Here is a 12,112-nt window from a genome sequence, read left to right as displayed (position 1 = left end):
TCTTTGAGAAGGATGTATCACCTGAGGATTAATACGAAAGATTGAAAGAAAGACTGTACGCTTCTGCAAATATTAACAGGAGACCAGACGAATGGTCGGAGATAAGAATCAACAGAAATGATAAAATATTTAAAAACAGGTAGTTCGCAGAAGACAAAAGAAAGCTTGTGAGTAATGAAGAAAAATAATAAGGGTTTCTAAGGTATTTAAAAAGAAGAGTCACAAAAGCTAGTACTGAACCTCTAGGGAGCAAGTATGGAGATCTGATCATGGAAAAGAAAGAAATAATGGAAGCATTAAACCGGTATTTTGCATCTGCCTTCACTGTCAATGACTGAGAAAATTTCCAAAGATCATTAATCATTAACTGAAATCATTAACTGCATGAGAAGGAAGAACTTCAAATAATCACTCCCACCAGGCAAAAGCACTGGGAAAACAATTAAACAAATAGGCAAATCCAAACAATTACACGCTCTGCATTCCAGTGTCTGAAAAAAAAGTTGCTGTAGAGATAGTAGATGCATTTGTTCTAGTTTCCAAAATGCTTTAGATTCTGGAAGGATCCAAGTGAAAAATAGTCAACATAGCTTTATTCAAGAATGGAAACAGAGAGAAACAGTATACTGTAAGCCAGTTGGCAGAATATCTGTCATAAGTATTCTCTGTAATTTTTTTCCCTTGCTGTGCCATGTCAGACTTCCGTGCATAAGGCTAGTTTCTGTAAGCAGAAGCCAATGCATCAAACATGCCGATTAGCGTGTGCAGAACTACCTAGTGACTGCATGGCCTTTGAGGTAATTTTGGCCATGGGGAAATTTCTTGAAAGATCCTTATTGAGCTTACAGGAGGACCATTCTTGGAAAATCAAAAAATTGCTGGATAGTTTTGTGAAAGGCAATCAATCAATGTTATATAATTCATTACTTTTTTGAGGAAGTAACATGCAAGGTGGAAAAGAGTAGCGAAAGATGTGGTGTATTCAAATTTCCAAAAGGCTTTTGATATCACAGGAGTTGCTGCATGAGTTAAGATCATATGGTGTAGGGAGTAATACGTTAATATGGATAATGGATTGGCTAGCAAACAAGAAGCGGAGAGTAGTTTGATTTTTTTTGATTGAATGCTGTAACTGGTGGAGTGCCACAGGCATTATTATTTACAATCTACATCAATTACATGGATACAGGGATTGAATGCACAGTAGCTAAATTTGACAATGACACTAAGATAAATCTGACAGGAAGTTGTCAAGAAGAGGCAGAGAATTTCGCTGAAAGCTCTTACCATACAGCCCTGTCCAGTTTAAACACTGAAACATCAACAAAACCTTTCCCTCATCTTTCCAGGCATCAATTTGCGACGAAAATATGTAAATGATAAAGCTTTGCGCTTCCTCCGCTATTTTTAAAAGTCCGGCTGAGAAGAACAGAGCAACCAAGGCCATCAAGTCGACGGCGTCTGAGATCCTCGAGACTCACGGTACCTCAAGACCGATGGCATAAAGGGAATCTGACTGAGATGAATCATGTTTTTATTGCGTTACATAAAAGAAGGCGAAGATAAACCAAAACAACCTTTGCCGGAGACAATCTCCGTCCTATCATAGATGCGGGCTCTCACATGCTTCATTGCCGCCTCACACGGCGCTTTCCCGCCGGCGACCAACATTATATCGCGATAGGATGAGTCAGGCGGGTCGAGTTGGGGGGTGGGCTACGAAGGTGAAGGCGGAGCTGATAACTGCACGTGACGGCCTGCGGCGAGGGAATAGAGTGATGAATGCGGGGAAAACATGAGTGTGGGGGCGTGGCTTGTGGGTCAGCGGGTGGGGGCGGGGTTGTCGTCAGGACGGCACACTCCTTCCGGCGTGGCTTCACTCCATCCGGCTGTTACTGGGCTACACCGGCTCGCGAGGCAGCGGTTGAGGCCTGTGAAATAACTCGTACTTTTAAATCAGACCCAAAGGGAAACACTGAGGGGTCGGAAGGAAGGAAATATTAAAGGTAAAGACTAAACGGCTTGTTAAAATGGCGGAGGGAGCCGAACGAGCTGATGGCAGGATTGTGAAAATGGAGATGGATTATAGCTCCACGGTAGACCAGCAGCTGCCGGAGTGCCAGAAGATGGCTCAAGTAAGTAAAATATATTTCTCATAGTCACTGAGTCATGCGGTTCCATTGATCAGACTCAACTAGGTCCTTGCACGTAGTAGTAGGCCTCGTTCATCGGTGTAACTGAAGAAACAATTAGATTTGAACGGTTTGCGCAGTTTTTCTTTGGTCGATGCACAAAGGTACGGAAAGCCTAGAAGCAGCTTATTTTTTAAAATTTACATCGGTGTACTGTTGTGAGATGCTGTTGAAGTCGATATTGAGACGAGCATTTAGTACGTGTGAGTGCTTTGAGACTCTTTACCCCATCATGTAGCAGTGTATATAAAAACAACTTCTAATTAAATCGTCACATTCTGGGGTTTCTATCAAATCTTGGGTATGCCAAATCTGACGGAAATATATTTGGGCTCCAGTTGAAATGTTGGATCTCAAAAATACATGAAGTGATTTATTCATTCCTCTAATCCATAAAGATTAACGATTTCCTGAATTCTCGGGGTTTTATTTGACATGTTTGAAGTTTTTTTTAAATCCATGATGTTTTACAGTTTGAAATATGAAAAAATCTCTGAGCAAGATTTTAAAATTAACAGTTGTAGTTAATCTGGGTATGTTGATAAAGATGTTTTGACAAAACTGCTTGTCTTGCACTCATCAAGACAATTTGCAAGAATCCCATTTTAGAGGTGATAACCAACACTTAGAACCATTACATGCTTGCAAAACTTTTAACTGTACTGACTGCACATGTGATTCTGCATTTTGACATGATTTTCTGGATAATTGTGATTGTGTGAATTCAGTCAGGATTGCAGTATGCCATGTGTGTATTGGAAGCAATGTATTTGAATACAATCTGTTTCACTGCAGATGAAAGGAACATGAATACACTTTGTGCATGTTCAAATCAGCCTTTTGCTGGTCCATTTCTCCAGACAATGCCTGAGTCAGCTTGCCTGACAGTTAACTGTTGATGTAAAAAATGAGGTCTGCAGATGCTGGAGATCACAGCTGCAAATGTGTTGCTGGTCAAAGCACAGCAGGCCAGGCAGCATCTCAGGAATAGTGAATTCGGCGTTTCGAGCATAAGCCCTTCATCAGCAATAAAAGAGAGTAGCCAAACAGGCTAAGATAAAAGGTAGGGAGGAGGGACTAGGGGGAGGGGCGATGGAGGTGGGATAGGTGGAAGGAGGTCAAGGTGAGGGTGATAGGCCAGAGTGGGGTGGGGGCGGAGAGGTCAGGAAGAGGATTGCAGGTTAGGAGGGCGGTGCTGAGTTGAGGGAACCGACTGAGACAAGGTGGGGGGAGGGGAAATGAGGAAACTGGAGAAATCTGAATTCATACCTTGTGGTTGGAGGGTTCCCAGGCAGAAGATGAGGCGCTCCTCCTCCAGCCGTCGTGTTGTTGTGTTCTGCCGGTGGAGGAGTCCAAGGACCTGCATGTCCTCGGTGGAGTGGGAGGGAGAGTTAAAGTGTTGAGCCACGGGGTGATTGGGTTGGTTGGTTCGGGCGGCCCGGAGGTGTTCTCTGAAGCGTTCCGCAAGTAAACGGCCTGTCTCACCAATATAGAGGAGGCCACATCGGGTGCAGCGGATGCAATAGATGATGTGTGTGGAGGTACAGGTGAACTTGTGGCGGATATGGAAGGATCCCTTGGGGCCTTGGAGGGAAGTGAGTGTGGAGGTGTGGGCGCAAGTTTTACATTTCCTGCGGTTGCAGGGGAAGGTGCCGGGGTGGAGGTTAGGTTGGTGGGGGGTGTGGATCTGACGAGGGAGTCAGAAGGGAGTGGTCCTTGCGGAACGCTGATAGGGGAGGGGAGGGAAATATATCCTTGGTGGTGGGGTCCGTTTGGAGGTGGCAGAAATGGCGGCGGATGATACGCTGTATGCGGAGGTTGGTGGGGTGATAGGTGAGAACCAGTGGGGTTCTGTCTTGGTGGCGGTTGGAGGAGCGGGGCTCAAGGGCGGAGGAGATGTGGTGGAGGGCATCGTCGATCACGTCTGGGGGGAATTTGCGGTCCTTGAAGAAGGAGGCCATCTGGGCTGTGCGGTGTTGGAACTGGTCCTCCTGGGAGCAGATGCGGTGGAGACGAAGGAATTGGGAATATGGGATGGCGTTTTTGCAGGGGGCAGGGTGGGAGGAGGTGTAGTCCAGGTAGCTGTGGGAATCAGTCGGTTTATACCCCTTCCACCTATCCCACCTCCATCGTCCCTCCTCCCTACCTTTTATCTTAGCCTGCTTGGCTACTCTCTCTCATTCCTGATGAAGGGCTTATGCTCGAAACGTCGAATTCTCTATTCCTGAGATGCTGCCTGGCCTGCTGTACTTTGACCAGCAACACATTTGCAGCAGTTAACTGTTGATCCTCATCAACTGATGCATTCTCCCTGGTAATACCTCCACCAATCAGAATGTTCTTGTCAACCAGTCACCATGGTCTTCTGATGCAATATAAATGTTGGTTTCTCCTTAAATTGGTAGACAGAAATGGGTATTGCAGATGCTGGAGATTAGAGTCCAGATTAGAACGGTGCTGGAAAAACACAGCAGGTCAGGCAGCATCCAAGGAGCAGGAAAAAAAATCAACCTTAAATTGGTAGTCTTGTGAATTGTATTGATGCATACACTCTGAAAAGCTAGCAACAAAATGTCTTCTTTTTTTCCAACAGTATAAAGAAAATATTAGTTCTACAAATGGTTTGGACTATTAACTTGAATAGAAATCATTTCTGTCGATGGTTACCCTCCATGCAGATAACTCATGTTGACATATTTATCCATTCTTTTCCGATATCCTGTCATGCCCCACTTCATTCAATGATCTATTCAATTTCGGTTTTACTATGATTAAAATTGTAAAAATGACAGACATATATTGAAATATTTACAGAGGAATAAGGAGAAAATTAATCTTAATGTTACATGCAATATACCGACTTGAATTAGTAGGGATTCCTGCTCAATGTGACAAAATTGGTGTGAAATGAAACTTGATCTTTTTCAAAGTCTTTTGGAAGCTGGTATCAGGGACAAGCTGTACTGTGTACCAGTCTGATTCTTCTGCACTGACAATAGGTTTATGTGGTGTTTGAATTATGCTGTGGCGTGACAATTGTGTGAGTTAAAACATATGAGGTATCCAGTATGTCAGATTAATATTTCATTTTTTAACTCTTAAGTATGACATGAAAGAAGGTGTTAATTTTCAAGATTATAAGCTTTGATGTAATGCCATAATTACGTCCACTTGATTTCTGAACCTTGAGCCTGCAAATTTATCATTGCAAGTCTAACTAAACAGCAGATGGTTTTAATTTACATCGAGTCATAGCGTCGTACAGCATGGAAACAGCGCCTTTGGTCCAACTTATTCATGCTGACCAAATATCCTAAATTAATTGTCCCATTTGTCAGCATTTGGTTCAAATCATCTTTGTTATTTTAAAAAGCTCAATCAAGAGACACGATTACCCATGCACAAAGCCACATTGACCATCTCTAATCTGTCCTTGCCTCTCCAGGTACAAGTAAATCCTGTCCCTCAGAATCCCCTCCTTTAAACTTACTCACCACTAATTTCAGGCTCATTTGTGTATAGTTCCCTGACTTTTCCTTATCACCTTCCTTAAACAATGGCACCACACTAGCCACCTCCAGCCTTCAGGCACCTCGTCTGTGGCTGTTGAAATACATATCTTTACAAAGGACCCAGCAATCACTTCCTTAGCTTCCCATAAAATTCTGTGATACGCCTGATCTCTTCCCAGGGGTTTATCTGCCACCTTGTGTTCTAAGACATCTACCACTAGCACTTCTGTAATGTGGACACTTTTCAAAGTACAATATCATTATTTCTTCCCCAACTTCTCTAGGTTCCATATCTTTCGCTGCATAAATACTGATGCGAAAACTCATTTAGTGTCTCACCCATTTCCTATAGTTTCTGCAATTTTCTTTTCATTGCCAGTCATATTGCTTCCAATGTTTTATGGGAGATTCCACACTAGTGTCACCATCTTTTTTCCATTAATGTGTACTCCCTGTCTCTCATTCTTAAAGTAATAAACTTGTTAGTACATTCTAAATGCAACTATCAGTCCTGAAACACAATGAGTACTTTGTTTTTGGCTTATTAGATTACATTACTTACAGTGTGGAAACAGGCCCTTCGGCCCAACAAGTCCACACCGACCCGCCGAAGCGCAACCCACCCATACCCCTACCCCTACATTTACCCCTTACCTAACACTATGGGCAATTTAGCATGGCCAATTCACCTGACCCGCACATCTTTGGACTGTGGGAGGAAACCAGAGCACCCGGAGGAAACCCACGCAGACAGGGGGAGAATGTGCAAACTCCACACAGACAGTTGCCTGAGGCAGGAATTGAACCCGGGTCTCTGGCGCTGTGAGGCAGCAGTGCTAACCACTGTGCCACCGTGCCGCCCAAACTCACTATCTATAGTGAGTTTAAAAATTCATATCTTCTGATTGTATTCCTAACTTGCGTCCATAGTTCGGTGCACTGGTATCTACACTGCTGAACCCAGATGCCAACTTGAAGACACCTTTTCCTACCGCCCCTTCGACCGTAACCTCACCTCCCATCACCAAACCATCATCTCCCAGACTGTACACAACCTCATCACCTCAGGGGATCTCCCACCCACACCTTCACCTCATAGTTTGGGAGCCCCACACCACCTGGTTCTACCTCCTACCCAAGATCCACAAGCCTGACCACTCTGGCTGACCCAACGTCTCAGCCTGCTCCTGCCCCAATGAATTCATCTCCACATACCTCTGTACTATCCTATCCCCCAGTCCAAGAACTCCCCATGTATGTTAGGGACACCAACCACGCCGTCCACCTCCTCCAAGACTTGCATTTCCCTCCCCAATGCTTCAACTTCACCATGTACTTCCAGTCCCCGTATACCTCCATCTGCCATGACCAGGTCGTCCAAGCCCTCCATTTCTTTCTCTCCTGATGTCCCCACCAGTACCCTTCCATTGACACTCTTAATTCGTTTGGCTGAACCGGTCCTCACCTTTAATAATTTCTCCTTCGAATTCTCCCATTTCCTCCAAACAAAAGGAGTAGCCATTGGCACTGACATGATCCCCAGCTATGCCTGTCTCTTTGTTGGCTAGGTGGGACAGTCTATCTTCCACAGTTACACTGGCAGCACTCCCCACCTTTTCCTCCGCTACATTGATGACTGCATTACCACTACCTCATGCTCCAACAAGGAGGTTGCATCAACTTCACCAACACATTCCACCCTGATCTTAAATTCACCTGGACCGTCTCAGATACCTCCCTCCCTTTCCTGGACCCCTCCATTTCCATCAATGGTGACTGACTCAAAACTGACATTTTCTACAAATCCACCGACTCCCACAGCTATCTGGATTACATCTCCTCCCACTCCGTCTCCTGCAAAAATGCCAGTTTCACCACAGACCAAGTGGTGGTCTCCTTTTAAAGACTGCACTTTCCCCACCCATGTGGTTGATGATGTCCTCCATCGCATCTCATCCACTTCCCGCACTTCAGCCTTTGAACCCCACTCCTCTAACCGCAACAAGGACAGAACCCTCCCCCTTCCTCACCTTCCATCCCACCAACCTCTGTATATGTTGCATGATTCTCTGCCATTTCTGCCACCTGCAAATGGACCCCACCACCAGTGATCTATTTCCCTCCCCACCCCTATCTGCATTCCGTAAAGACCCTTCGCTCCATAACTACCTTGTCAGGTCCTTCACCCCCCCCCCCCCCCCCCCCCCCCCCCCAACCCAAACAATCCACCCTCCCCTCCTGCCATCGCAGGAGTTGTAAAACCTGCAACCACACTTCCTCCTCACCTCCATCCAAGGCCCCAAAGGGGACTTCCACATCCATCAAGGTTTCACCTGTACTTGTACATGTCATTTACTGTATTTGTTGCTCCTGATGTGGTATCCTCTATATTTCAAGACAGGACACCTACTCACAGAGCACTTCAGAGATCATCTCCGGGACAACCCACCCCACCATCCTGTGGCCGAACACGTCAACTCCTCCTTCCACTTCGAGGCCATGACTATCCTGGGCCACCTCCATCGCCACTCCCTTATCACCCGACGCCTGGAGGAAGAATGCCTCATCTTCTGCTTCGGAACCCTCTAACCCCATGACATTAACGTGAATTTCACGAGTTTCCTCATTTCCACCCCCCCCCCCCCCCCCCCCCCCCCCCCAATCCCAGTTCCAACGTTCCAGCTCTCACCACCCTCACGACCTGTCTCACCTGTGCCATCTTCCTTCACACCTATCCTCTCCACCCTCCCCTCCAACCTATCACCATTACCCTCACCTCCATTCACCTATTGTGCTCTCAGTTACCTTCCCCACTCCCCTCCCATTTATCTCTCCACCCCCGAGACTTCTAGTCTCATTCCTGATGAAGGGCTATTGCCTGATTTTTCCTGTTGTCCTTTTCCAGCACCACACTCTTGACTCTAATCTCCAGCATCTGCAGTCCTCACTTTCACCTTGCATCCGTAACTGACAAGTGTGTCCCAATTTCTAAACTTACCCAACCCAATCACCAGTTAAGTTAACCTTTGCGACCAATCAAATTATAGCGCTTCAGAAAATGTTCAAATATTAGAGCTATGTTTTAAGTTTATGTCAACTGTTGGAAATCAATGGATCATCCTGTTTGATTTAACAATGTTTTACAGCTGGTATTGTGAGGCATTGGCATAAAATAGAGTTCCTGACATCTTTGAGTTTTCTGTCATTGGACAGAATTTGACATTGCTTAGTTTTAATGAATTTTATAATGATTCACATTTGCTTTTAACTTAAAATGAATAACTGGCCTGGTCAATCTGATTGACCTATGCTATGCAACAGCATCTTAGTAAAATGGCAAACTTAATTTGCTGATGCATTTAAATCTGCATTGTGGGTCAATCACTTTTAAAACTGAAATTAAATTAGTGATTGATTTGTGATAGGGGAACACCCTAGTCAGAGGGACAGACAGGTGTTTCTGTGGCCAGCAGTGAAAAAGCAGAATGGTGTGTTGCCTCCCAGCTGCCAGGATCAAGGATACCTGGGATGGTGCAGAATGTTCTCAAGGGGGAGAAGTACCAGCAAGAGGTCATTGTACACATTGGAACTAACGACATAGGAAGGGAAAAGGATGAGATTCTGAAAGGAGAATATAGAGAGTTAGGCAAGATTTTGAAAGGGAGGTCCTTGGGGGTTGTAATATCTGGATTGCTCTCGGTGCTAAGAACTAGTGAGGGTAGGGAAAAGGATAGAGTAGATGAATGTGTGCCTGAGGAGCTGGTGCAGGGGATAAGGCTTCTCATTTTCTTGGATCATGGGAATCCCTTTTGGGGTAAAAGTGACCTGTACAGGAAGGACGGATTGCACCTGAGTTGAAAGGGGACTAATATACTGGCAGGGAGATTTGCTAGAGCTGCTCGGGAGGATTTAAACTAGTAAGATGGGTAGGGAGGGGGAGAACCCAGGGAGATACTGAGGAAAGAGATCAATCGGAGACTGGTACAGTTGGGATGAGCCACGCTCTCTAGTATCCTTATATACAGATGAGGAAAGACACCACAACACATCCATCCTAGGACAAGCCAAACAGAGAGACACAGGAGAATTCCTGGAGGCATGGCACTCCAAGCGGAACTCTATCAACAAACACATTGACTTTGATCCCATTTACCATCCTTACCCCCAACCCCACCCCCGAAAAAAAAACCGGAAATGCCATCTCCAAGGGCAATGACTTCACCAACCCAAGGAAACCTAAACATACAAATACAAAGCGGGCCATACCACCAGTGTTTCATCCGGAGGCTCACTGATGATATTATATGGTATAGTGACAAAACGTCTGAAAACAAACCTTCAAGTTCAGCAAGCTAACCTACATCCAGAACCTCAACCTGAGCTACAAATTTTCGCAAAACTCACTTTCCAAGCATAATCTGGGATTGTCATTGTGTTAACAATTTAGATGGAGAGGAATTTGTGTGTACAAGAAAATTTTCTGATTCAATATGTGGATTTGCACCTTCTCTAGTAGGCACAACTTGATCTACTCTTGGGAAATAAAGGAGGGTAGGTGACTGAGGGGTCAGTGGGGGAGCATTTTGGGGCCAGTGACTATAATTCTATTAGTTTTTAAAATATTGATGGAAAAGGATAGACCAAATCTAAGGTTGAAGTTCTAAATTGGAGGAAAGCTAATTTTGACGGTGTTACGCAAGAATTTTCAAACGTTGTTTGGGGGCAGATGTTGGCAGGTAAAGGGACAGCTGGAAAATGGGAAGTTTTCAAAAATGAGATAACGATACTTCCGTATCTTCCTATTCAGGTGAAAGGAAATGCTGGTAGATGTAGGGAAAGCTGGATGACTAGAGAAATTGAGGTTTTGCTTAAGAAAAAGAAGGAATTATATGTTAGGTATGGACAGGAGAGATAGAGTGAATGCTTAGAGTATAAAGGCAGTAGGAGTATACTTGAGAGGGAAATCAGGAGGGCAGAAAGGGGACACAATATAGCTTTGGCAAATAGAATTAAGGAGAATCCAAAGTATATGTACACATACATTAAAGACAAAAGGGTAACTAGGGAGAGAATAGGGCCCTTCAAAGATCAGCCGATCAGGCAGCATCCAAGGAGCAGGAGAATCAACGTTTCGGGCATAAGCCCATCTTCATTTCTGAAGAAGGGCTTATGCCCGAAACATCAATTCTCTTCCTCCTTGGATGCTGCCTGACCTGCTGCGCTTTTCCAGTAACACATTTTTCAGCTCTGATCTCCAGCATCTGCAGTCCTCACTTTATGCTAACAAAGATCAGCCAGGCAGCCTATGTGGTGAGCTGCAGGAGATGGGGGAGATACAAAATGAGTATTTTGCATCAGTGTTCGCTGTGGAGAAAACCATGGCAGATATAGAATACAGGGAAATAGATGGTGACATCTTGAAAAATGTCCATATTACAGAAGATGAAGTACTGGATGTCTTGAAATGCATAACAGTGGACAAATCTTCAAACCTGATCAGTGTACCCTAAATCTCTGTGGGAAGCTAGGAAAGTGATTGGCGGGCCCCTTCCTAGGATATTTGTATCATCGATAGTTGCAAGTGAGGTGCCGGAAGACTGGAGGTTGGCTAACATGGTGCCACTATTTTAGAAAGATGGTATGGAAAAGCCAGGGAACTAAAGACTGGTGAGCCTGACCTCGGTGGTGGATAAGCTGTTGGAGGTAATCCTGAGGGACATGGTTTACATGTATTTGGAAAGACAAGGACCGATTATGGATAGTCAACATGGCTATGTGCGTGGGAAATCGTGTCTCACAAACTTGATTGAGGTTTTTGAAGAAGTAACAAATAGGATTGATGAGGGCAGAGCGGTAGATGTGATCTATATGGACTTCAGTAAAGCGTTTGACAAGGTTTCTCATGGGAGACTGGCTAGCAAGGTTAGATCTCTTGGAATAGAGGGGGAACTAGTCATTTGCATAAGAACTGGATCAAAGGTAGAAGACAGAGGGTGGTGGTGGAGGGTTGTTTTTCAGACTGGAAGCCTGTGACCGGGGTGTGCCACAAGACTGGATCCTCTGCTTTTCTTCATTTATGTAAATGATGTGAATGTGAACATAGGAAATATAGTTAGTTTGTGGATGACACCAAAATTGAAGGTGTGGTGGACAGCGAAGAAGGTTATCTCAGTAGATAGAGAAGAAGGCGTTTGCTATGTTTTCCTTTATTGGTCAGTGCATTGAGTATAGGAGTTGGGTGGTCATGTTGCAGCTGTTCAGCATATTAGGCGAAAGTGAAGACAGCAGATGCTGGGGATCAGATTCAAGTTTAAAGTGCTGCTAGAAAAGCACAGCAGGTCAAACAGCATCCGAGGAGCAGGAAAATTGATGTTTCGGAAAGGCTCCTGCCCGAAATGTTGATTTTCC

At 44.8% G+C, this 12,112-nt stretch overlaps 1 protein-coding gene across 1 annotated transcript in view; it reads left to right on the top strand.

Annotated features, from left to right (window-relative positions):
• Positions 1-1,855: 1,855 nt before the first annotated feature.
• psmd12 (proteasome 26S subunit, non-ATPase 12) overlaps positions 1,856-12,112 on the top strand; it is a 36,567-nt gene continuing 26,310 nt past the window's right edge. Inside the window, exon 1 of the mRNA XM_060844441.1 lies at positions 1,856-2,135. Within this exon, the coding sequence (XP_060700424.1) occupies positions 2,031-2,135 (105 nt within the window). The 5' untranslated portion in view covers positions 1,856-2,030. The remainder of the gene's footprint in view (positions 2,136-12,112) is intronic.

This window comes from Hemiscyllium ocellatum, chromosome 25 (assembly GCF_020745735.1).
Source record: "Hemiscyllium ocellatum isolate sHemOce1 chromosome 25, sHemOce1.pat.X.cur, whole genome shotgun sequence".
NCBI lineage: Eukaryota > Metazoa > Chordata > Chondrichthyes > Orectolobiformes > Hemiscylliidae > Hemiscyllium > Hemiscyllium ocellatum.
This window is presented reverse-complemented; position numbering and strand designations above follow the sequence as displayed.